Source organism: Bombina bombina, chromosome 3 (assembly GCF_027579735.1).
Source record: "Bombina bombina isolate aBomBom1 chromosome 3, aBomBom1.pri, whole genome shotgun sequence".
Lineage (NCBI taxonomy): Eukaryota > Metazoa > Chordata > Amphibia > Anura > Bombinatoridae > Bombina > Bombina bombina.
The window spans coordinates 468,526,342-468,549,385 of record NC_069501.1 but is presented as its reverse complement, the minus strand read 5'-3'; the positions used below and the strand labels follow the sequence as shown (position 1 = coordinate 468,549,385).

The window sequence follows — 23,044 nt, the reverse complement described above, 5'->3', positions numbered from 1 at the left end:
GTTCCACAATTTGATTGCTCTTATAGTGAACAAAATGTTTACATTGCTGGAGATTCAATTTCCTTTCCTCCAGGCATAAGTGGTGCAAGAGGGCTCATGTCCATGTTTGTTTTTTAATATATATTTATAAATATTTAATTAAATATTTAATACCCATGTGTCTCTTGAATAGATTTGCATTTAGGGCCTGATAATCGAAAATTTGGCATCATGTACAGAAAGAAACCACGCAAAATATTTGAGGATTCAATTGTAGTGTAGGTGTCTCTCCTTTCCATCCAGAACCCTGAATAGCAAGATAAACAGCTCTCAAGCTAAAATGTTCCTGTCAAAAATTATTTAAGGGGACCTTGAAGTACTGGTGAGACTTTGTAAATAATTTCACCAGAGCTGAGAGCTTTAGATCATCAAACCAATAGCCTGTTAAAAATCAAAACAAAAAACAAACACAATAAAATACAATATGATTGGCAAAATGCCCTTTGTTAAATAAATCTTCCATACAGGCACTTTTCAAACACTGCCCCCAATTATCAAATTAAATATAATTGCCTCCTTTTATCTACATCAGGGGTCGACAAATCTGTTTAAAATGTAGGAGCTAGTAAGAATATATAGGAGCCACACATGCTTTTATAAAAGAGAGAGAGATTAACCAAAACAAGTTAGGAGTCAGGGGTAAAATTCTAGGAGCCAGTGGCTCCCTGGATTTGTCGAGCCCTGATCTACATTATATAATTTCAATTCACATTGATTATATGGGAGTCTGATATAATTGTAATATCTTTTATTCCACACAGTTTGTATGTGGGATTCATGCAACACAGTGTGCAATTTTCACATGACCTGTACCAGAACATAATATGTTATTGATTTTTAAGGCATATATTCACTGCTGATTTGATCGTATAATCTACTTTTTTGAAAAAATATTTTTTTTAGGGTTTATATAGAAAAGTTACAGACCAGCATGGAAATGTTACATTGCTCTATTATGTGGATTTTGAAAAATAAGATTGTGTACTATTTTTTTTTTTTGGGTTTTAGAAATCCAAACAAATGATCACAATAAGAGAATAAAAAATTCTGGGTATGGAGAACCTAGATAATGCGCACAGTTCTAGGCTCCCAAAATACCCTATTAGAAAAAGCAAAAGCAAGTAGGTGTACAAAAAAGGCACTCTGGAGTTAGGTTTCCATAAATTTACAATGCAGGAACTTCCTTGAAGCTTAGATCCTGGAAGTGTAGTATTTTAAAACCAAAGATGTAGTAACAAATAATGTCACATTAGTAGAATGTAAAATTGAATTGTTTTATACCTATGGTAGATGCTGCAGTTTATATCTAGCAATGCATGACCTGAAAGAAATTTTATTATTATTATAATTATTACCACCAAGAGGTTTATATTTTCCGCTCCTGAGTGTCTTGTGACATATAATACATAGGTTAAACTCCTGAGAATTTGGCAGGATTCTGCAGAAACAATAAGGCACCATGACATTTCAATAGTTACAGCCATAATATCAGCTGTGTAGAGCCATGTTAGTGAAATATAATAGTACTTATAAAACACAACAGTTAGGGTGTTATTAAAGGCACAAACGGACTTAAAGGGAAACTGTAATCAAGCAATTTCTGTCATCCATATTAAAAGGACCACTAAATAATAATGAATAATATAAAGACAATGCAATAACACTGAATTTCAAATAAGTAGATTTTTTTTTCTGACAAATGTATCTTTTCCCCATTTGCCGGTGTTCTAAAGTAAATGGTACACCATAGGAATGTGTATACTATGTCACTTCCGGTGACATATTATCAGCTGTTGGAGCGGCGTGGTGCACAGTGCGCATGCGCAAGAGCACCAACCTCCTACAAAAAGCTGTTTAAGGAGATTTACTTGCGAACAACGGGTCGAGGTTATTAAAAATGTTACTGAAATGTGTAATGGTGCTCATAAATCACAAGAAAGAATGCATGCTTCTGTCCAACTGACGTGACTGTGAAAATGCTAAATCTGAGGGTTTGTGTTGCGGTGACTCCTGATGTCCTATTACTTTCAAGATCATGTAACATAAATTTGTGACTACATGGAGGTGGATGGAAGATTTTGAGTCTTAGATATTTACTCTTTGATTCAACAACCCCCCAGATTAAATTGAATATAGCGACCGCAGTGCACGCATGCACAGTGAAGGCTATTAGCCTCTATAAATTATAATTACGGGCCATATATATCCTCGACCCGTTGCTTAATTTCCATCAGCTGTTCGGAAGAGGTTGGGCCTCTTGCGCATGTGCATTAAGCGCAACACCCCTCCAGCAGCTGAGTCACGTTACCTAAAGTGACGTGGTATACACATTCCTATGCGGTATACCACTTTCTTTAGAACACCGGCCCTCCTGCATTATGTGACAGCCATCAGTCATTTGCAGACTAGTATATATATATATACTCTATGAACATGTGCACATGCTCAGTAGGAGCTAGTGACTCAAAAAGTGTGTATATAAAAAGAATGTGCCAAATTTTATAATAGATGTATATTGGAAAGTCTCTTAAAACACATGCTCTATCTGAATCATAAGAGTATAAATTTTGACTTTAGTGTCCCTTTAAAGCAAAGCATTTAAAATGTCAACTTTTTTTTTTATAAAAACAAATATGAAGTAAAAGCAGTTTAAATTTAAATTGAAGCTTAAACAGCTGTACCAGTTGTGTACTTCTTAATAATGCGCATAGACTGATAGTTACTTCCTGCTAATGCTCATTGGCTGATAGTTACTTCCTTCTAATGCTCATTGGCTAAAAGTAATAGTTCCTGCTAATGCTAATTGGCGGACAGTAACTTACTTTCTGTCGCCAATACCCATTGAGTATTAGTATGAAGTACCTATAAGTCAATGATTATCAATAGGAATTGCAAAAAAAGAGGCTGCCATCTTAGTTAAAATTTAAACTTGAAGTGATTGTAAGGTTTTCAGATTTACTACACCTTACAGCAAATCATTCATAAAAACAGGGGCACTTTAAGTCATGAAATTTTTTAAGTACAGTAAACCTTGTGCCGTTCCTCCACCCGCATATAATACTTTATTTAGCAAATCAGTGACAAATCTGGCTTTATCCAACTGTTGCGTGTGGCACTTGCCGTTGAGCTCGTGGGGCACACAACGATTGAATAAAGCAAGATTCGTCAAGTATTAGATGCGGGCGGAGGAACGGCGCAATGTTTACCATTTCTAAATGGTAATGATTATACATGACTTAAAGTGCCCATGTTTTTATTAATGATTTGATCTGAAAACTTTACAATCACTTTAAAACCGCATTTACTTCGAATGTATCCAGGCAATACAAATGTTTAAATGCTACTTTTTAATATGGATGATAGAAAATGTTTGTGTACAACGTCCCTTTAAATTATTGCTGCATAGTAATAGTGGTTTCAGAAGATCAAGCAACTCCCCCATTATCTTTACAAGGGTAGAGACAAACCTTACTCAGTTATACAAAGGGATTTACACAAATAAACACTCAGCTCTCTATATACATGTAAGCTCACAGTCGTACATATGCAGAAATAAAATTATTCTCAAACTGAGAAGACAACAATAATATTTAAGGGGCCGTCACTGAAACATCAGACAGTTACAGACACTCAAAAACATACAAACACATTAAAAAGGTGCACTACACTTCTATACATCACAAGCCCACACACTGTAACAATTCAGGCAAACAAAGTCCTGCATACACAGGTATGCAATCCTACGCTTAGGTACTGCCCTGTCAGAATAATATGAGGCATTTTGTGGCAAATAATCCCTGTGATGCAAGTTACAGAGCAGTTTAAGGCAGTGGATGCCAGAGCGTACCACTCCTGCACATCTTTGGGTGATTGCTCCATGTTTATTAGTCCATCCTTCGCTTTAGGCGTCATTCCTACAATAATAGTGATGCTTTCTGGTGTGATATAGGTATCAAAGAACATTTGTGTCTCTGTATATGTGTACTGCACAGCTTGAATGCGTGTATATACATGGATAACTGTATCCATCCATACTGTCCTGTATAAAAGGCAGTGTGACTTCAGATTTTTCCTCCCTTCTCATAGCAGGGTAACAGTTACATTCCAGCAGGGTCACAGCCCATCCACCTCATCTATGCTGAAACTGCTCCGTCGACTACTGGCCTTGGAAGTGCCAGGGGAAAGGGTGGACATCAGAGGGTCACAGGTTAACATGGGGTCAGAGGTGAGCATGCTATCCTCCATCAGCATGAGGTCAAGTTCCGTCCTCGACAGAGATGGGAAGGTGGAGTCTGCACAAACATTGCTCTGGCAACCCAGCTCAGTGGAGAAGTCCAGCTGTTGCTGGTAGCATGTTTGTGGAGGAACTGTGAGTTGATTTTGAGCACTATGCATAGGATCCTGCTCCTGCTTAACGGGGTTTGATGGGCTTAGATTCTGTGGGGAGGGTGTTGGAAGGCCATATGCCTTGGCCTGCATCTCTAGCTCCTGTGAAAAAAATGGAGAAAAGACAAGAGTTCAAAAAACATAATTTATGCTTACCTGATAAATTTATTTCTCTTGTGGTGTATCCAGTCCACGGATCATCCATTACTTGTGGGATATTCTCATTCCCAACAGGAAGTTGCAAGAGGATCACCCACAGCAGAGCTGTTATATAGCTCCACCCCTAACTGCCATATCTAGTCATTCGACCGAAAACAAGCAGAGAAAGGAGAAACCATAGGGTGCAGTGGTGACTGTAGTTTAAATTTAAAAATTACCTGCCTTAAAATGACAGGGCGGGCCATGGACTGGATACACCACAAGAGAAATAAATTTATCAGGTAAGCATAAATTATGTTTTCTCTTGTAAGGTGTATCCAGTCCACGGATCATCCATTACTTGTGGGATACCAATACCAAAGCTAAAGTACACGGATGAAGGGAGGGACAAGGCAGGTACTTAAACGGAAGGTACCACTGCCTGCAAAACCTTTCTCCCAAAAATAGCCTCTGAAGAAGCAAAAGTATCAAATTTGTAGAATTTTGAAAAAGTATGAAGCGAAGACCAAGTCGCCGCCTTGCAAATCTGTTCAACAGAAGCCTCATTTTTAAAGGCCCATGTGGAAGCCACAGCTCTAGTAGAATGAGCTGTAATCCTTTCAGGAGGCTGCTGGCCAGCAGTCTCATAAGCTAAGCGGATTATGCATCTTAGCCAAGAAGAAAGAGAGGTTGCCGAAGCCTTTTGGCCTCTCCTCTGTCCAGAGTAGACAACAAACAAAGCAGATGTTTGACGAAAATCTTTAGTAGCTTGTAAGTAAAACTTTAAAGCACGAACCACATCCAGATTGTGTAATAGACGCTCCTTCTTTGAAGAAGGATTAGGACACAAAGATGGAACAACAATCTCTTGATTGATATTCTTATTAGATACCACCTTAGGTAAAAACCCAGGTTTGGTACGCAGGACTACCTTATCCGCATGGAAGATCAGATAAGGAGAATCACATTGTAAAGCAGATAACTCGGAGACTCTACGAGCCGAGGAAATCACCACCAAAAAAAGAACTTTCCAAGATAAGAGTTTGATATCTATGGAATGAAGAGGTTGAAACGGAACTCCTTGAAGAACCTTAAGCACCAGATTTAAGCTCCATGGCGGAGCAACAGGTTTAAATACAGGCTTGATTCTAACTAAAGCCTGACAAAATGCCTGAACGTCTGGAACATCTGCCAGATGCTTGTGCAAAAGAATAGACAGGGCAGAAATCTGTCCCTTTAAAGAACTAGCTGACAATCCTTTTTCCAAACCTTCTTGGAGAAAGGATAATATCCTGGGAATCCTAACCTTACTCCATGAGTAACCCTTGGATTCACACCAATAAAGATATCTACGCCATATCTTATGGTAAATTTTCCTGGTGACAGGCTTTCGTGCCTGTATTAAGGTATCAATGACTGACTCGGAGAAGCCACGCTTTGATAAAATCAAGCGTTCAATCTCAAGGCAGTCAGTCTCCGAGAAATTAGATTTGGATGATTGAAAGGACCTTGTAGTAGGTCTTGTCTTAACGGCAGAGTCCAAGGTGGAAAGGATGACATGTCCACTAGATCTGCATACCAGGTCCTGAGTGGCCACGCAGGCGCTATCAAGATCACCGATGCTCTCTCCTGCTTAATCTTGGCAATCAGTCGAGGGAGCAGAGGAAACGGTGGAAACACATAAGCCAGGTTGAAAGACCAAGGCGCTGCTAGAGCATCTATCAGCGTCGCCTCGGGATCCCTGGACCTGGATCCGTAACAAGGAAGCTTGGCGCTCTGGCGAGACGCCATGAGATCCAGTTCTGGTTTGCCCCAACGATGAATCAATTGTGCAAACACCTCCGGATGGAGTTCCCACTCCCCCGGATGAAAAGTCTGACGACTTAGAAAATCCGCCTCCCAGTTCTCTACACCTGGGATATGGATAGCTGATAGGTGGTGAGAGTGAATCTCTGCCCAGCTAATTATCTTTGAGACTTCTAACATCGCTAGGGAACTCCTTGTTCCCCCTTGATGGTTGATGTAAGCCACAGTCGTGATGTTGTCCGACTGAAATCTGATGAACCTCAGAGTTGCTAACTGAGGCCAAGCCTGAAGAGCATTGAATATCGCTCTCAGTTCCAGAATATTTATTGGAAGGAGTGTCTCCTCCTGATTCCACGATCCCTGAGCCTTCAGGGAGTTCCAGACTGCACCCCAACCTAGAAGGCTGGCATCTGTCGTTACAATTGTCCAATCTGGCCTGCGAAAGGTCATACCTTTGGACAGATGGACCCGAGATAGCCACCAGAGAAGAAAATCCCTGGTCTCTTGATCCAGATTTAGTAGAGGGGACAAATCTGTGTAATCCCCATTCTACTGACTGAGCATGCAGAGTTGCAGCGGTCTGAGATGTAGGCGTGCAAACGGCACTATGTCCATTGCCGCTACCATTAAGCCGATTACTTCCATGCACTGAGCCACCGAAGGGCGTGGAATGGAATGAAGAACACAGCAGGAATTTAGAAGTTTTGATAACCTGGACTCCGTCAGGTAAATTTTCATTTCTACAGAATCTATCAGAGTCCCTAGGAAGGAAACTCTTGTGAGGGGGGATAGAGAACTCTTTTCCTCGTTCACTTTCCACCCATGCGACCTCAGAAATGCCAGTACTATGTCCGTATGAGACTTGGCAATTTGGAAGTTTGACGCCTGTATCAGGATGTCGTCTAAATAAGGGGACAGAAGCGACCCCAGAACCTTTGTAAAAATTCTTGGGGCTGTAGCTAATCCAAAGGGAAGAGCTACAAACTGGTAATGCCTGTCTAGAAAGGCAAACCTGAGAAACCGATGATGATCTTTGTGAATCGGAATGTGAAGATAAGCATCCTTTAAATCCACTGTAGTCATATATTGACCCTCCTGGATCATAGGTAGGATGGTACGAATAGTTTCCATCTTGAATGATGGAACTCTGAGGAATTTGTTTAAGATCTTTAGATCCAAAATTGGTCTGAAGGTTCCCTCTTTTTTGGGAACCACAAACAGATTTGAGTAAAATCCCTGTCCCGTTCCTCCTTTGGAACTGGATGGATCACTCCCATAACTAGGAGGTCTCGTACACAGTGTAAGAATGCCTCTCTCTTTATCTGGTTTGCAGATAATTGTGAAAGGTGAAATCTCCCTTTTGGGGGGGGAAGCTTTGAAGTCCAGAAGATATCCCTGGGATATAATTCCCAATGCCCAGGGATCCTGGACATCTCTTGCCCACGCCTGGGCGAAGAGTGAAAGTCTGCCTCCTACTAGATCCGTTACCGGATAGGGGGCCGTTCCTTCATGCTGTCTTAGAGGCAGCAGCATGCTTTTTGGCCTGCTTACCTTTGTTCCAGGTCTGGTTAGGTCTCCAGACCGTCTTGGACTGAGCAAAAGTTCCCTCTTGTTTTGCATTAGAGGAAGTTGATGCCGCTCCTGCCTTGAAGTTTCGAAAGGCACGAAAATTAGACTGTTTGGCCCTTGATTTGGACCTATCCTGAGGAAGGGCATGACCTTTTCCTCCAGTGATATCAGCAATAATCTCCTTCAAACCAGGCCCGAATAGGGTCTGCCCCTTGAAGGGAATGTTAAGCAGCTTAGACTTTGAAGTAACGTCAGCTGACCATGATTTAAGCCATAGCGCCCTGTGCGCCTGGATGGCAAAACCAGAATTCTTAGCCGTTAGTTTAGTCAAATGAACAATGGCATCAGAAACAAAAGAATTGGCTAGCTTAAGTGCTCAAGCGGAGGTGTTCAAGCTTAAATTTAAATGTAGAAATATCAGAATCAGGTTGCATCATCTTCCCTGAGTCAGAAACATCACCCACAGACTGAAGCTCTCCTTTCTCAGCTTCTGCATATTGTGAGGCAGTATCAGACATGGTTCTTAAAGCGTCAGTATGCTCTGTATTTAGTCTAACTCCAGAGCTATCTCGCTTTCCTCTAAATTCAGGTAGTCTGGCTAATACCGCTGACAGTGTATTATCCATGACTGCCGCTATGTCTTGTAAAGTAAACGCTATGGGCGCCCTGGATGTACTTGGCGCCATTTGAGCGTGAGTCCCTTGAGCGGGAGTCAAAGGAGCTGACACGTGGGGAGAGTTAGTCGGCATAACTTGCCCGTCGTCAGATTCCTCTGGTGATAAATATTTTAAAGACAGAATATGATCTTTATTGCTTAAAGAGAAATCAGTACATTTGGTACACATTCTAAGAGGGGGTTCCACCATGGCTTTTAAACATAATGAACAAGGAGTTTCCTCTATGTCAGACATGTTTACACAGACTAGCAATGAGACCAGCAAGCTTGGAAAACACTTTAATTCAAGTTAACAAGCAAATATAAAAAACGGTACTGTGCCTTTAAGAGAAACAAATTTTGTCAGAATTTGAAAAACAGTGAAAAAAGGCAGTAAATCAAACGAAATGTTTACAGTGTGTATAATAAGCTAGCAGAGCATTACACCCACTTGCAAATGGATGATTAACCCCTTAATTGAAAAAACGGATCAAAAAACGTTTTTTAACAGTCACAACAAACTGCCACAGCTCTGCTGTGGCCCTACCTTCCCAAATAAACGACTTTGGAAAGCCTCTGAGCCCTTTAGAGATGTCCTATAGCATTCAGGGGACTCCTGGAGGAAGCTGGATGTCTCAGTCTGTAATTTTAACTGCGCAAAAAAGCGCTAAATTAGGCCCCTCCCACTCATGCTACAACAGTGGAAAGCCTCAGGAAACTGTTTCTAGGCAAATTTAAGCCAGCCATGTGGAAAAATTAGGCCCCAATAAAGTTTTATCACCAAAACATATATAAAAACGCTTAAACATACCAGCAAACGTTTTATATTGCAAATATATAAGAGTATTACCTCTGAAAGTAAGCATGATACCAGTCGCTATTAAATCACTGTATCCAGGCTTACCTTACATAAATCCGGTATCAGCAGCATTTTCTAGTATTTACATCTCTAGAAAAAATTTATAACTGCACATACCTCATCGCAGGATAACCTGCACGCCATTCTCCCGCTGAAGTTACCTCTCTCCTCAGTCATATGTGAGAACAGCAATGGATCTTAGTTACAACCTGCTAAGATCATAGAAAACACAGGCAGATTCTTCTTCTATTTACTGCCTGGGATAAAATAGTACAACTCCGGTACCATTTAAAAATAACAAACTTTTGATTGAAGAAAAAAACTAACTATATTTCACCACTTCTCTCTTACTACCTCCATGCTTGTTGAGAGTTGCAAGAGAATGACTGGATATGGCAGTTAGGGGTGGAGCTATATAACAGCTCTGCTGTGGGTGATCCTCTTGCAACTTCCTGTTGGGAATGAGAATATCCCACAAGTAATGGATGATCCGTGGACTGGATACACCTTACAGTCCCCCATGATCCTATCCCAGCCTTTTTCAAGCTCCCAGCATGAAGGGGTTAAAGGATCATTAAATGCAGTAGAACTGCATAATCAACAAGTGCATAATAAAAAAGATAATTAAATAGCACTTAGAAATGAGCAGCAGGTAAATTTGAAAAAAGAAAATTTATGCTTACCTGATAAATTTCTTTCTTTCTTGACACAGTGAGTCCACGGATCATCATAATTACTGTTGGGAACATCACTCCTGGCCAGCAGGAGGAGGCAAAGAGCACCACACCAAAGCTGTTAAATTTCACTTCGCTACCCACAAACTCCAGTCATTCGATCAAAGGGAAAGGAAGTAATACAAGGTGCAGAGGTGCCTGAGGTTTATAGAAAAATAAACTGTCTGACAAATACAGGGCAGGGCGTGGAATCACCGTGTCAAGAAATAAATACATTTATCAGGTAAGCATACATTTTATTTTCTTTCTAATGACACGGTGAGTCCACGGATCCTCATAATTATTGTTGGGAACAAATACCCAAGCCAGAGGACACAGATGATAAGGGAGGGACAAGACAGTTAACCTAAACAGAAGGCACCACTGCTTGAAGAACCTTTCTTCCAAAAGAAGCCTCGAAGTATCGAACTTATAAAATTAAAAAAAAGTGTGTAAAGATGACAAAGTGGCAGCTTTGCAAATCTGTTCCACAGAAACAGCCCTTGTGGAATGAGCCGTGATTTTCTCAGGAGGCTGCTGTCCAGCAGTCTCATATGCAAAGCGAATAACACTCCTCAGCCAAGAAGAAAGAGAAGTAGCCATAGCTTTCTGACTCTTGCGCTTCCCAGAAAAAACAACAAACAAAGAAGAAGACTGGCGAAAATCTTTAGTCGTCTGCAAATAATATTTCAACGCACGAACCACATCTAGGTTGTGCAACAAACGCTCCTTATGTGAAGAAGGATTAGGACACAAAGAAGGAACAACAATTTCTTGATTAATTTTCTTATCCAAAACCACTTTGGGAAGGAAACCTAAGGAAGTACGCAGGACTAACTTATCAGAATGAAAAATAAGGTAAGGAGATTCACAATGCAACGCTGAAAGCTCCGAAACTCTTAGAGCCGAAGAAATAGCAACCAAAAACAAAACCTTCCAGGATAACATCTTAATATCCAAAGAATGCATAGGCTCAAACGGAGCCTGTTGAAGAACTCTAAGAACCAAATTAAGACTCCAAGGAGGAGTAACAAACTTAAACATAGGCCGGATTCTAACCAGGGCCTGACAAAAAGATTGAACATCTGGCACATCCGCCAGACATTTGACCCTTCAAGGTACTTGCAGATAAACCCTTCTCCAGACCCTCCTGGAGAAAAGACAAAATCCTAAGAATCATAACTCAACTCCAAGAGAACCCTCTGGATTCACACCAATACAAATATTTATGCCATATCTTATAGTAAATTTTTCTAGTTACAGGCTTGCGAGCCTGAATCAAAGTCTCAATTACCGACTCAGAAAACCCCCGCTTAGATAATATCAAGCGTTCAATCTCCAAGCAGTCAGCTTCAGAGAAACGAGATTTGGATGAAGGGAAGGGCCCCTGAAGTAGAAGGTCCTTCCTTAACGGAAGTCTCCAAGGTGGGAAAGATGACATCTCCACCAGCTCCGCATACCAGATTCTGCGAGGCCACGCCGGAGCAATGAGAATCAGTGACGCCCTCTCCTGTCTGATTTGAGCAACGACCCGTGGAAGGAGAGCGAACGGAGGAAAAACATACGCTAGACTGAAATTCCAAGGAACTGCCAGAGCATCTATCAGCACAGCCAGAGGATCCCTTGACCTCGACCTGTACCTCGGAAGCTTGGCATTCTGACGAGATGCCATGAGATCCAGCTCCAGCTGCCCCCACTTGAGAACCAAGCTGGTAAACACCTCCGGGTGAAGCTCCCACACCCACGGATGAAACGTCTGTCTGCTCAGAAAATCCACTTCCCAATTGTCCACCACTGGAATATGGATCGCAGACAGACAGCAGTTGTGAGCCTCCGCCCACTGAATAATCTTGGCTACCAAGGAACTCCGAATTCCTCCCTGATGATTGATGTAAACCACTGAGGTTATATTGTCCAACTGGAACCTGATACACTGGACTGAAGCTAACTGAGGCCAGGCCAGAAGAGCATTGAAGATTACCCTCAGTTCTAGGATATTTATGGGAATAACCGACTCCTCCCGAGTCCATAAACCCTGAGCCCTTAATGAGCCCCAGACAGCTCCCCATCCGTGGTCATGATCACCCAGGTAGATCTGTGAAAGCAGGTTCCCTGGGAGAGAAGATCTTGAGACAACCACCACGGAAGAGAATCTCGTTGCCTGACCCAGAACAATTTGCGGAGACAGATCTGCATAATCCCCATTCCATTGACTAAGCATGCATAACTGCAGAAACCTAAGATGGAACTGAACAAACGGAATGATGTCCATAGCTGACACCATCAGACCAATGACCTCCATAAACTGAGCCACTGACGGCTGAGGAGAGGCCTGAAGACAAGAGTTGAAGATCTTTGTTCTTCTGGCCTCTGTCAGAAAAATCTTCATAGATAGAGAATCTATGATTGTTCCCAAGCACACCACCCTTGTAGATGGAATCAAGGAACTTTTTCCTAAATTCACCTTCTATCCATGAGAACGCAGAAAAGACAACAACATCTCTGTGTGGGAGTTTGCTTGTTGAAAAGATAGCGCCTGAACCAGAATGTCATCCAGATATGGCGCCAAAGCAACACCCCTCAATCGGAGCACCGCCAGCAATTCTCCCAGGACCTTTGAGAAAATTCTGGGAGCTGTTGCAAGACCGAACGGAAGAGCCACAAACTGAAAGTGCCTGTCTAGGAAAGCAAATCTCAGAAACTTGTGATGGTCCCTGTGGATGGGAATATGCAGATACGCATCCTTCAGATCTACCATTGTCATGAAATGGCCCTCTTGAACCAATGGAAGAATGGAACGAATAGTGTCCATCTTGAAAGACGAAACTCTGAGAAACTTGTTTACGCTCTTGAGATCTAAAATTGGTCTGAAGGTTCCCTCCTTTTTTGGAACCACAAACAGATTGGAATAAAATCCCAGACCTTGCTCCTGTATTGGAACAGGAACCATCACTCCCATGTCCGAAAGATCCTGAACACAATGTAAGAACGCCTCTCTCTTTATCAGGTCTACAGATAACCTGGAAAGAAGGAACCTGCCCCTGGGAGGAAAAGTCTTGAATTCTAACTTGTAACCCTGGGACACAATGTCCACTGCCCAAGGATCCGGGACATCCCGAACCCAAGCCTGAGCGAAAAAAGAAAGTCTGCCCCCCACAAGATCCATTCCTGGATCGGGGGCAGACCCTTCATGCTGACTTAGAGTCAGTAACGGGCTTCTTAGATTGCTTCCCCTTAGTCCAAGACTGATTGGACTTCCAGGAGGACTTAGTCTGTTCCCGCTTGGAAGAAGAGGGGGAAGGCTTACCTGAAAAGTTTCGAAAAGGAACGAAAATTACTTTGAAGACCCTTCTGCTTATTCCTCTTATCCTGAGGGAGAGAATGCCCCTTTCCTCCCGTAATATCAGAAATAATCTCAGCTAAACCCGGCCCAAACAAGGTCTTACCCTTGTAAGGAATCAACAAAATCTTAGACTTAGAGGACACATCCGCAGACCAGGACTTCAACCATAAGGCTCTGCGCGCCAACACAGCAAAGCCAGAAATCTTTGCTCCCAACTTGATGACCTGTAGAGAAGCATCCGTAATAAAGGAATTGGCCATCTTAAGAGCCTTGATCCTACCCTGGATTTCCTCAAGAGGAGTATCTATTTGAATAGAATCAGACAACGCATCAAACCAATATGCTGCCGCGCTAGTGACAGTAGCAATACACACCGCAGGCTGACATAGCAACCCTTTGTGAACATACATCCTTTTAAGTAACGCCTCCAACTTCATATCCATAGGATCCTTAAAGGAACAGCTATCCTCAATAGGAATAGTTGTTCTCTTAGCCAAGGTGGAAAATGCTCCCTCCACCTTGGGAACCGTCTGCCAAGACTCCTTAAAAGAATCAGCAATAGTAAACATCTTCTTAAAAAATGGAGAAGGGGAAAAGGGAATCCCAGGCTTCTCTCACTCCCGTGCAGTAATCTCTGAAGCACGGTCTGGAACAGGAAATACTTCCACCGCAGAAGGAACGTCAAAATACTTATTAAGCTTACTAGACTTCTTAGGAGTCACTATGACTGTCGTGTCAGTCTTCCAAAGTAGCCAAAACCTCCTTAAGCAACAGACAGAGGTGTTCTAGCTTAAACCTGAAGGATACAACCTCCACATCAGAAGAAGGAATTATACTGTCAGAATCTGAGACCTCACCCTCAGACGCTACAGAAGTATCTTCCTCCTCAGACTTATGGGAAGAAACATTCGACATAGCCGCAACTGAATCAGAAACCTTATACTTCCTTTTGCGCTTCCCCTGCAACATAGGAAAAGCAGACAGAGCATCAGACACTGCCGAGGATATATGGGTAGCCATGTCTTGCAGCGTAACTCCAACCGGAGTATGAGAGGAAACGCAGGGCACTGCATGTGAAGAGGATAAGTTTTGGGACGCCGGAGGAGAAAGCTGCTGCATAGCTTGAACAGGAGACCCCTGAACAGCATCCATCTTAGATAATGATGGCTCAGATTCAAAAAGTCTATCCCTGTAATGCAATGTTCTCTCAATAAATGAGGAACAAAAAGGGATTGGTGGTTCCACATTTGCATCAAAACACAAAGAACAAGTAGCATCTTGCGGGGCATCTTTACCCCACAATGAATAATAAAAATATATATATATATATATATATATATCTTTATTCAGCTTTAAACAACTTCAGAAATAAAGCCCAAAAAAAACGTTACTGTCCCTTTCATTTTTAAAGTAACGTTAAAATATTACTGCAAAGCAACAGCTCTAAGAAAAATAACTAACTCAAGCAGCCTCTACACCTCAGCAAGCTTTGCTGAGGTGCCTACCTGCGCTGCTGGATACTGGAGAATATTGTAGCAAAAACATCCGGACTCAACCCACTTTCTACCAGGCGACCTCACAACAGACCGCTGAAAAAGGAAATTTATTCTTACCTGATAACTTTGTTTCTTTTACAATACGATGAGTCCACGGATTTCATCCTTACTTGTGGGATATCGCCTCCTGGTCAGCAGGAGGAGGCAAAGAGCACCACAGCAGAGTTGTATATATAGCTCCTCCCTACCCTCCCACTCCAGTCTTTCGACAGAAGTTAGGAAGAGAAAGGAAAAGCCAAGGTGCAGAGGTGACTGAAGTTTAATAAAAAATAAAGACCTGTCTTAAAAAACAGGGTGGGCCGTGGACTCATCGTATCGTAAAAGAAACAAATTTATCAGGTAAGAATAAATTTCCTTTTCTTTTACAAGATACGATGAGTCCACGGATTTCATCCTTACTTGTGGGATACAATACCAAAGCTATAGTACACGGATGAAACGGGAGGGACAAGACAGGGAACCTAAACGGAAGGCACCACTGCTTGAAGAACTTTCCTCCCAAAAACAGCCTCAGACGAGGCAAAAGTATTGAATTTGTAAAATTTGGAAAAAGTGTGAAGAGACGACCAAGTTGCAGCTATGCAAATCTGTTCAACAGAAGCATCATTTTTGAATGCCCATGAGGAAGCCACAGCCCTAGTGGAATGAGCCGTAATTCGGGCAGGAGGCTGCTGTCCAGCAGTCTCATATGCAAAACGGATGATACTCTTCAGCCAAAATGAAAGAGAGGTAGCCGTAGCTATCTGACCCCTACGCTTCCCAGAAAACACAATAAACAAGGAAGACAATCGACGAAAATCCTTAGTTGCCTGTAAGTAAAACTTTAAAGCACGGACCACGTCCAAATTATGTAACAGCCGCTCCTTCTTAGAAGAAGGAATAGCCGTAATTCGGGCAGGAGGCTGCTGTCCAGCAGTCTCATATGCAAAACAGATTATACTCTTCAGCCAAAATGAAAGAGAGGTAGCCGTAGCTATCTGACCCCTACGCTTCCTAGAAAACACAATAAACAGGGAAGACAATCAACGAAAATCCGTAGTTGCCTGTAAGTAAAACTTTAAAGCACGGACCACGTCCAAATTATGTAACAGCCGCTCCTTCTTAGAAGAAGGAATAGGACACAAGGAAGGAACAACAATTCCTGATTAATATTTTTATTAGAAACAACCTTAGAAAGGAAACCAGGTTTGGTACGTAACACCACCTTATCGGAATGGAAAATAAGATAAGGAGAATCACATTGTAATGCTGAAAGCTCAGAAACTGCAAAGCAGAAGAAATAGCAACCAAAAATAAAACTTTCCAAGATAATAACTTAATATCTATGGAATGCATAGGTTCGAACGGAACCCCTTAAAGAACATTAAGAACTAACTTCAAACTCCAAGGAGGAGCAATTGGTCTAAACACAGGCCTGATTCTAGTCAGAGCCTGACAAAAAGATTGAACATCTGGAACATCTGCCAGATGCTTGTGTAGCAAAATAGACAAAGCAGAAATTTGTCCCTTTAAGGAACTTGCTGACAACCCTTTCTCCAATCCTTCTTGGAGAAAAGACAAAATCCTGGGAATCCTAACCCTACTCCATGAGTAGCCCTTGGATTCGCACCAATAAAGATATTTACGCAATATCTTATGGTAAATCTTTTTAGTAACAGGCCTACGTGCCTGAATCAAGGTATCAATGACCGAATCAGAGAACCCTCGCTTAGATAAAATCAAGCGTTCAATCTCCAAGCAGTTAGCTGCAGAGAAACCAGATTCGGATGATGGATGGGTCCCTGAATGAGAATGTCTTTCCTCAAAGGAAGCTTCCACGGTGGCTGAGATGACATGTCCACCAGATCGGCATACCAAGTCCTGCGAGGCCACGCAGGAACGATGAGGATCCTCTCCTGTTTGACTTGAGCAATCACCCGGGGAAGGAGAGCAAATGGAGGAAACACATAAGATAGGTTGAACTGCCAAGGCATCTATCAGTTCGGCCTGGAGATCCCTGGACCTGGACCCATATCTCGGAAGCTTGGCATTCTGACGAGATGCCATAAGATCCAACTCCAGCCTGCCCCATCTGAGAATCAGATTGGCAAATACCTCCGGATGGAGTTCCCATTCCCCCAGATGAAAAGTCTGTCTGCTCAGAAAATCCGCTTCCCAGTTTTCCACTCCTGGAATGTGGATTGCCGACAGATAACAAGAGTGAGCCTCCGCCCACTGAATTATCTTGGCTACTTCTGTCATCGCTAAGGAACTCCTTGTTCCTCCCTGATGATTGATGTAAGCTACAGTCGTAATGTTGGCCGACTGGAATCTGATGAACTTGGCCGAAGCCCACTGAGGCCAAGCCTGAAGTACATTGAATATTGCTCTCTGAACTCTAGGATATTGATGGGAAGTAGAGACTCTGATTGAGACCATACACCCTGAGCCCTCAGGGAGTTCCAGACTGCTCCCCATCCTATCAGGCTGGTGTCCATTGTCACTATCACCCATGAGGGTCTGCGGAAGCATGTCCCCTGGGATAGATGATCCAGCGACAACCACCATAGAAGAGAGTCGCTTGTCTCCTGATCTAGATCTATTTGAGGAGACAAATGTGTGTAATCTCCATTCCACTGTCTGAGCATGCTCAGTTGCAGAGGTCTGAGATGAAAACGAGCAAACGGAATGATGTCCATTGCTGCCATCAACAATCCAATTGCCTCCATGCACTGAGCCAGACGGCCGAGGATTGGACTGAAGGGTTCTGCATGTATTCAGAATCTTTAACTTTCTGACCTCCGTCAAAAAGATTGTCATGGATAGAGAGTCGATTAGAGTTCCCAAGAAAGGAACCCTTGTCTGTGGAACTAGCGAACTCTTTTCCAGATTCACTTTCCACCCGCGAGTCCTCAGAAAGGACAGAACAATGTCGGTATGAGACTTTTGCTAGCTGATAAGACGACGCCTGGATCAGAATATCGTCCAGATAAGGTGCCACTGCAATGCCCCGCGGTCTTAGAACCGCCAGCAGAGACCCCAGAACTCTTGTGAAAATTCTGGGTGCCGTGGCCAGACCGAAAGGAAGCACCACAAACTGAAAATGTTTGTCCAGAAAGGCAAACCTCAGGAACTTGCGATGATCTCTGTGGATAGGAACATGAAGATATGCGTCCTTTAGATCCACGGTAATCATAAATTGACCCTCCTGGATCAATGGAAGAATGGTACGAATAGTTTCTATCTTGAAGAATGGAACTGAGAAACTTGTTTAGACTTTTGAGGTCTAAAATAGGTTGGAATGTTCCCTCTTTCTTGGGAACTACAAAAAGATTTGAATAAAACCCTTGTACCTGTTCCTGTATTAGAACGGGACATATTACTCCCATGGAGGAGAGATCTCTTACACAGCGTAAGAACGCCTCTCTTTTTATCTGGTCTACAGACAATCGTGAAAGAAGAAACCTTCCTCTGGGGAAGGAATTTTTGAACTCCAAATGATACCCCTGAGACACACTTTCTAGTGTCCAGGATTCTAGTGTCTCTTATCCAAGCCTGGACAAAGAGAAAAAGTCTGCCCCCTACAAGATCCGGTCCCGAATCGGGGGCCGACCCTTCATGCCGACTTGGTAGTGGCAACCGGCTTCTTGGATTGCTTACCCTTGTTCCAAGACTGGTTAGGTCTCCAAGTGGACTTGGTTTGTGAATAATTCCCTTCCTATTTAACGGAAGAAGGAACTCCCTTGCAATTTCGAAAGGAACGAAAATTACTCTGACGCCCCCTCCGTTCGAATTCCTTATTCTGAGGGAGGGAATCGTACCTCCTGTGAAGTCAGAAATAATCTCCTTCAAGTCAGGCCCGAACAGGGTCCTCCCCTTGGAAGGAATAGTCAAAAGCTTAGATTTAGCTGACGCATCCGCAGATCAAGAATTCAACCATAAGGCACTGCGTGCTAAAATGGAAAGTCCCGAACTCTTAGCCGCCGACTTGGTAATCTGCAAGGAAATATCAGAAATTTTATAACTGAAACAGCTAAGTTAAGAGGTTTAATTCCTTGTACATCTTAAAGGAAACTCTATTGTTGTGTGCTGCTGTTCCATCCTAAGTCACAAAGGATGAATGCACACCAAAGAACAGCAGTAAGTCCTAATTAAAATGACCCTTACTGTCCCTTGAACTGTAAGAACAGAGATTATTTACTTATTGTACAAAAGCAAATGAAAGTCGCGTGCAATATTGCATCACATAGCTTCAGAAAGTTATCTAAAAACTAAAACCTCACTTTACCTCTTCCTATCACTAACACAGGCAAAGAGAATGACTGGAGTGGGAGGGAAGGGAGGAGCTATATATACAGCTCTGCTGTGGTGCTCTTTGCCTCCTCCTGCTGACCAGGAGATGATATCCCACAAGTAAGGATGAAATCCGTGGACTCATCGTATCTTGTAAAAGAAAAGAGCCGCACAAACAAACCTCACCCTTCCGATATTAAGGAAGTAAATGAGGAAAAAGTGCGCAACTCGTTGCTGTGCCAGACAAGCCCCGCCCAAACCTAACAGAACCTCCTGGCTGGCATTACACTCACTACGCAGAAAAAGCAGCCGGGAGTAAAAGCAAACACACAGACAAAAACCGGAACCCACCAAGACTGAACCAAAGTAAATGTTTAAACATATAAACTCCTCTCCAGTGCCCACACGAACTGCCATACAATAACCTGTTCAGCTAACAGGAATAATGTACACATCCCCAACAGAATTAACTGCCAATCTTTCTTTCCCATACAGAAAATAAAACTCAGCACTTATCTCCACAACAATCTGCCTGGCAGCAGGGCAGCTCACAAGGTTTGAAAGGCATCTTCCCTCACATGGACCTGTGGAAACAAAGGAAAGACTGAGTAAACCTACTCAAGCTTTCAAATAAGGGCAGCAACAAACAACTTGGGAGGCACAGTGGGGATTATACCCCACAAGTTCCCAAATGCATAAAAGCCACCACTGCTCTACTGAAGAGACTGACATGGACTACGGCTAGACCCCAGAAAAAGATCAGAGCAAACCTGCTCTGCTTTGAAAATAACAAACCCTTGATAGAAGAATTCTTTCAGACACCTAAACTTTACCACCTCCTTGCAACTGTTACAGGCAAAGAGAATGACTGGGGTTTGTGGGTAGGGAAGTTATATTTAACAGCTTTGCTGTGGTGCTCTTTGCCTCCTCCTGCTGGCCAGGAGTGATATTCCCAACAGTAATTATGATGATCTGTGGACTCACCGTGTCATTAGAAAGAAATTGACTTAAATTTGCCAGTCGCCTGTACCATGTGACAGCCATCAGCCAATCACAAACTCATATAAGTATACACTGTTAACTCTTGCACATGCTCAGTAGTAGCCGGTGCCTCGGAAAGTGTGCATATAAAAAAAAAACAGTGCAATTTGACAATGGAAGAAAATTGGAAAGTCTTTTAAAACTACATGTTCTATGTTAATAATGAAAGTTTAATTCTGACTTCAGCGTCCCTTTAATGTGAGTACTAGTATTTTGTATTTTAATGCCAGCATGTAGTGTTAATTGTGGTTATGTGCAGCAGTGTGTAAAACGCGATGCAGCATCACCTGAATCCGCAACCATAGATGCTTGTTGGCTTGCTCCAGTTGCTTAGAATGTGTCTCCAGTTCCCGGCTCCTTTGCTGATCCTTTTGCATGTGTTTGATGTAGTCCACGGATGCTCTCAAAATGGTGCCTTTATTCCAGCGTGAGTCACTGCTTTGGGGAAGAGGGACACACATTACTGTACTAACCAATCATCTGCCACTTCTGTCACTCTGCACAATAATAAACTGACTGACCACTTGTGCCTGTAGGGTTATCACAGGCCCTCAAAGTGGTCAATATATATTGTAAAGAAAATAGATTTTGTGTGTAACAAATACAGTGTTCTCTCTTCATGGTGCACCACCCAGCTGGTTTTACTGCCTACTTTGCTAATTTCTAGCCAAAAAGAAGCTAAGATTAGTTAATATTTAGTCTGTTTCAATATTTATTACTCAATTTATCATTTAATAAATGTATTTTAAATGATGCATTTAATTGTGATTTGGATAGCAGAAAGTGTTACATTATTAGAAAGTTACACTGCCCCACACCCAGCAACTTTATAAGGCAACATTTTCTGTGGAGAACCCAGAGATATCTGTATAATATGCTACCAAATGTACAGTATATGTATATTACATGCTATATCTGTATAATGTGCTATAACATTTATATGTATGATATTACATTATATATCTGTATAATGTGCTATAACATTTAAATGTATGATATTACTTGCTATATCTGTATAATGTGCTGTAACATTTATATGTATGATATTACATTATAAATCTGTATAATGTGCTATAACCTTTTATATGTATGATATTACTTGCTATATCTGTATAATGTGCTATAATATTTATATGTATGATATTACATGCTATATCTGTATAATGTGCTGTAACATTTATATGTATATTACTTGCTATATCTGTATAATGTGCTATAATATTTATATGTATATTACATGCTATATCTGTATAATGTGTTATAACATTTATATGTATGATATTACTTGCTATATCTGTATAATGTGCTGTAACATTTATATGTATATTACATGCTATATCTGTATAATGTGCTATAACATTTATATGTATATTACTTGCTATATCTGTATGTGCTATAACATTTATATGCATGATATTACTTGCTATATCTGTATAATGTGCTATAACATTTATATGTATGATATTACATGCTATATCTGTATAATGTGCTATAATATTTATATGTATGATATTACATGCTATATCTGTATAATGTGCTATAACATTTATATGTATATTACATGCTATATCTGTATAATGTGCTATAACATTTATATGTATGATATTACTTGCTATATCTGTATAATGTGCTGTAACATTTATATGTATGATATTACATGCTATATCTGTATAATGTGCTATAATATTTATATGTATGATATTACTTGCTATATCTGTATAATGTGCTATAACATCTATATGTATGATATTACTTTATATATCTGTATAATGTGCTATAACCTTTTATATGTATGATATTACTTTATATATCTGTATAATGTGCTATAACATTTATATGTATATTACATGATATATCTGTATAATGTGCTGTAACATTTATATGTATGATATTACTTGCTATATCTGTATAATGTGCTGTAACATTTATATGTATGATATTACATGCTATATCTGTATAATGTGCTATAATATTTATATGTATTATATTACATGCTATATCTGTATAATCTGCTATAATATTTATATGTATATTACATGCTACATCTGTATAATGTGCTATAACATTTATATGTATGATATTACTTGCTATATCTGTATAATGTGCTATAACATTTATATGTATGATATTACATGCTATATCTGTATAATGTGCTGTAACATTTATATGTATGATATTACATGCTATATCTGTATAATGTGCTATAATATTTATATGTATGATATTACATGCTATATCTGTATAATGTGCTATAATATTTATATGTATATTACATGATATATCTGTATAATGTGCTATAACATTTATATGTATGAGATTACATTCTATATCTGTATAATGTGCTATAACATTTATATGTATGAGATTACATTCTATATCTGTATAATGTGCTATAATATTTATATGTATGATATTACATGCTATATCTGTATACTGTGCTATAACATTTATATGTATGATATTACTTGCTATATCTGTATAATGTGCTATAACATTTATATGTATGATATTACATGCTACATCTGTATAATGTGCTATAACATTTATATGTATGATATTACATGCTATATCTGTATAATCTGCTATAACATTTATATGTATGATATTACATGCTATATCTGTATAATGTGCTATAACATTTATATGTATTATATTACATGCTATATC

The 23,044-nt window shown here is 40.8% G+C and overlaps 1 protein-coding gene across 1 annotated transcript in view; it reads right to left on the bottom strand.

The window, feature by feature from the left end:
• Positions 1-457: 457 nt before the first annotated feature.
• The window catches only part of TFEB (transcription factor EB), a 155,150-nt gene continuing 132,563 nt past the window's right edge, over positions 458-23,044 (bottom strand). Inside the window, 2 exon segments of the mRNA XM_053706750.1 lie at positions 458-4,527; positions 20,665-20,815. Coding sequence (XP_053562725.1) covers positions 4,153-4,527; positions 20,665-20,815 — 526 coding nt within the window. The 3' untranslated portion in view covers positions 458-4,152.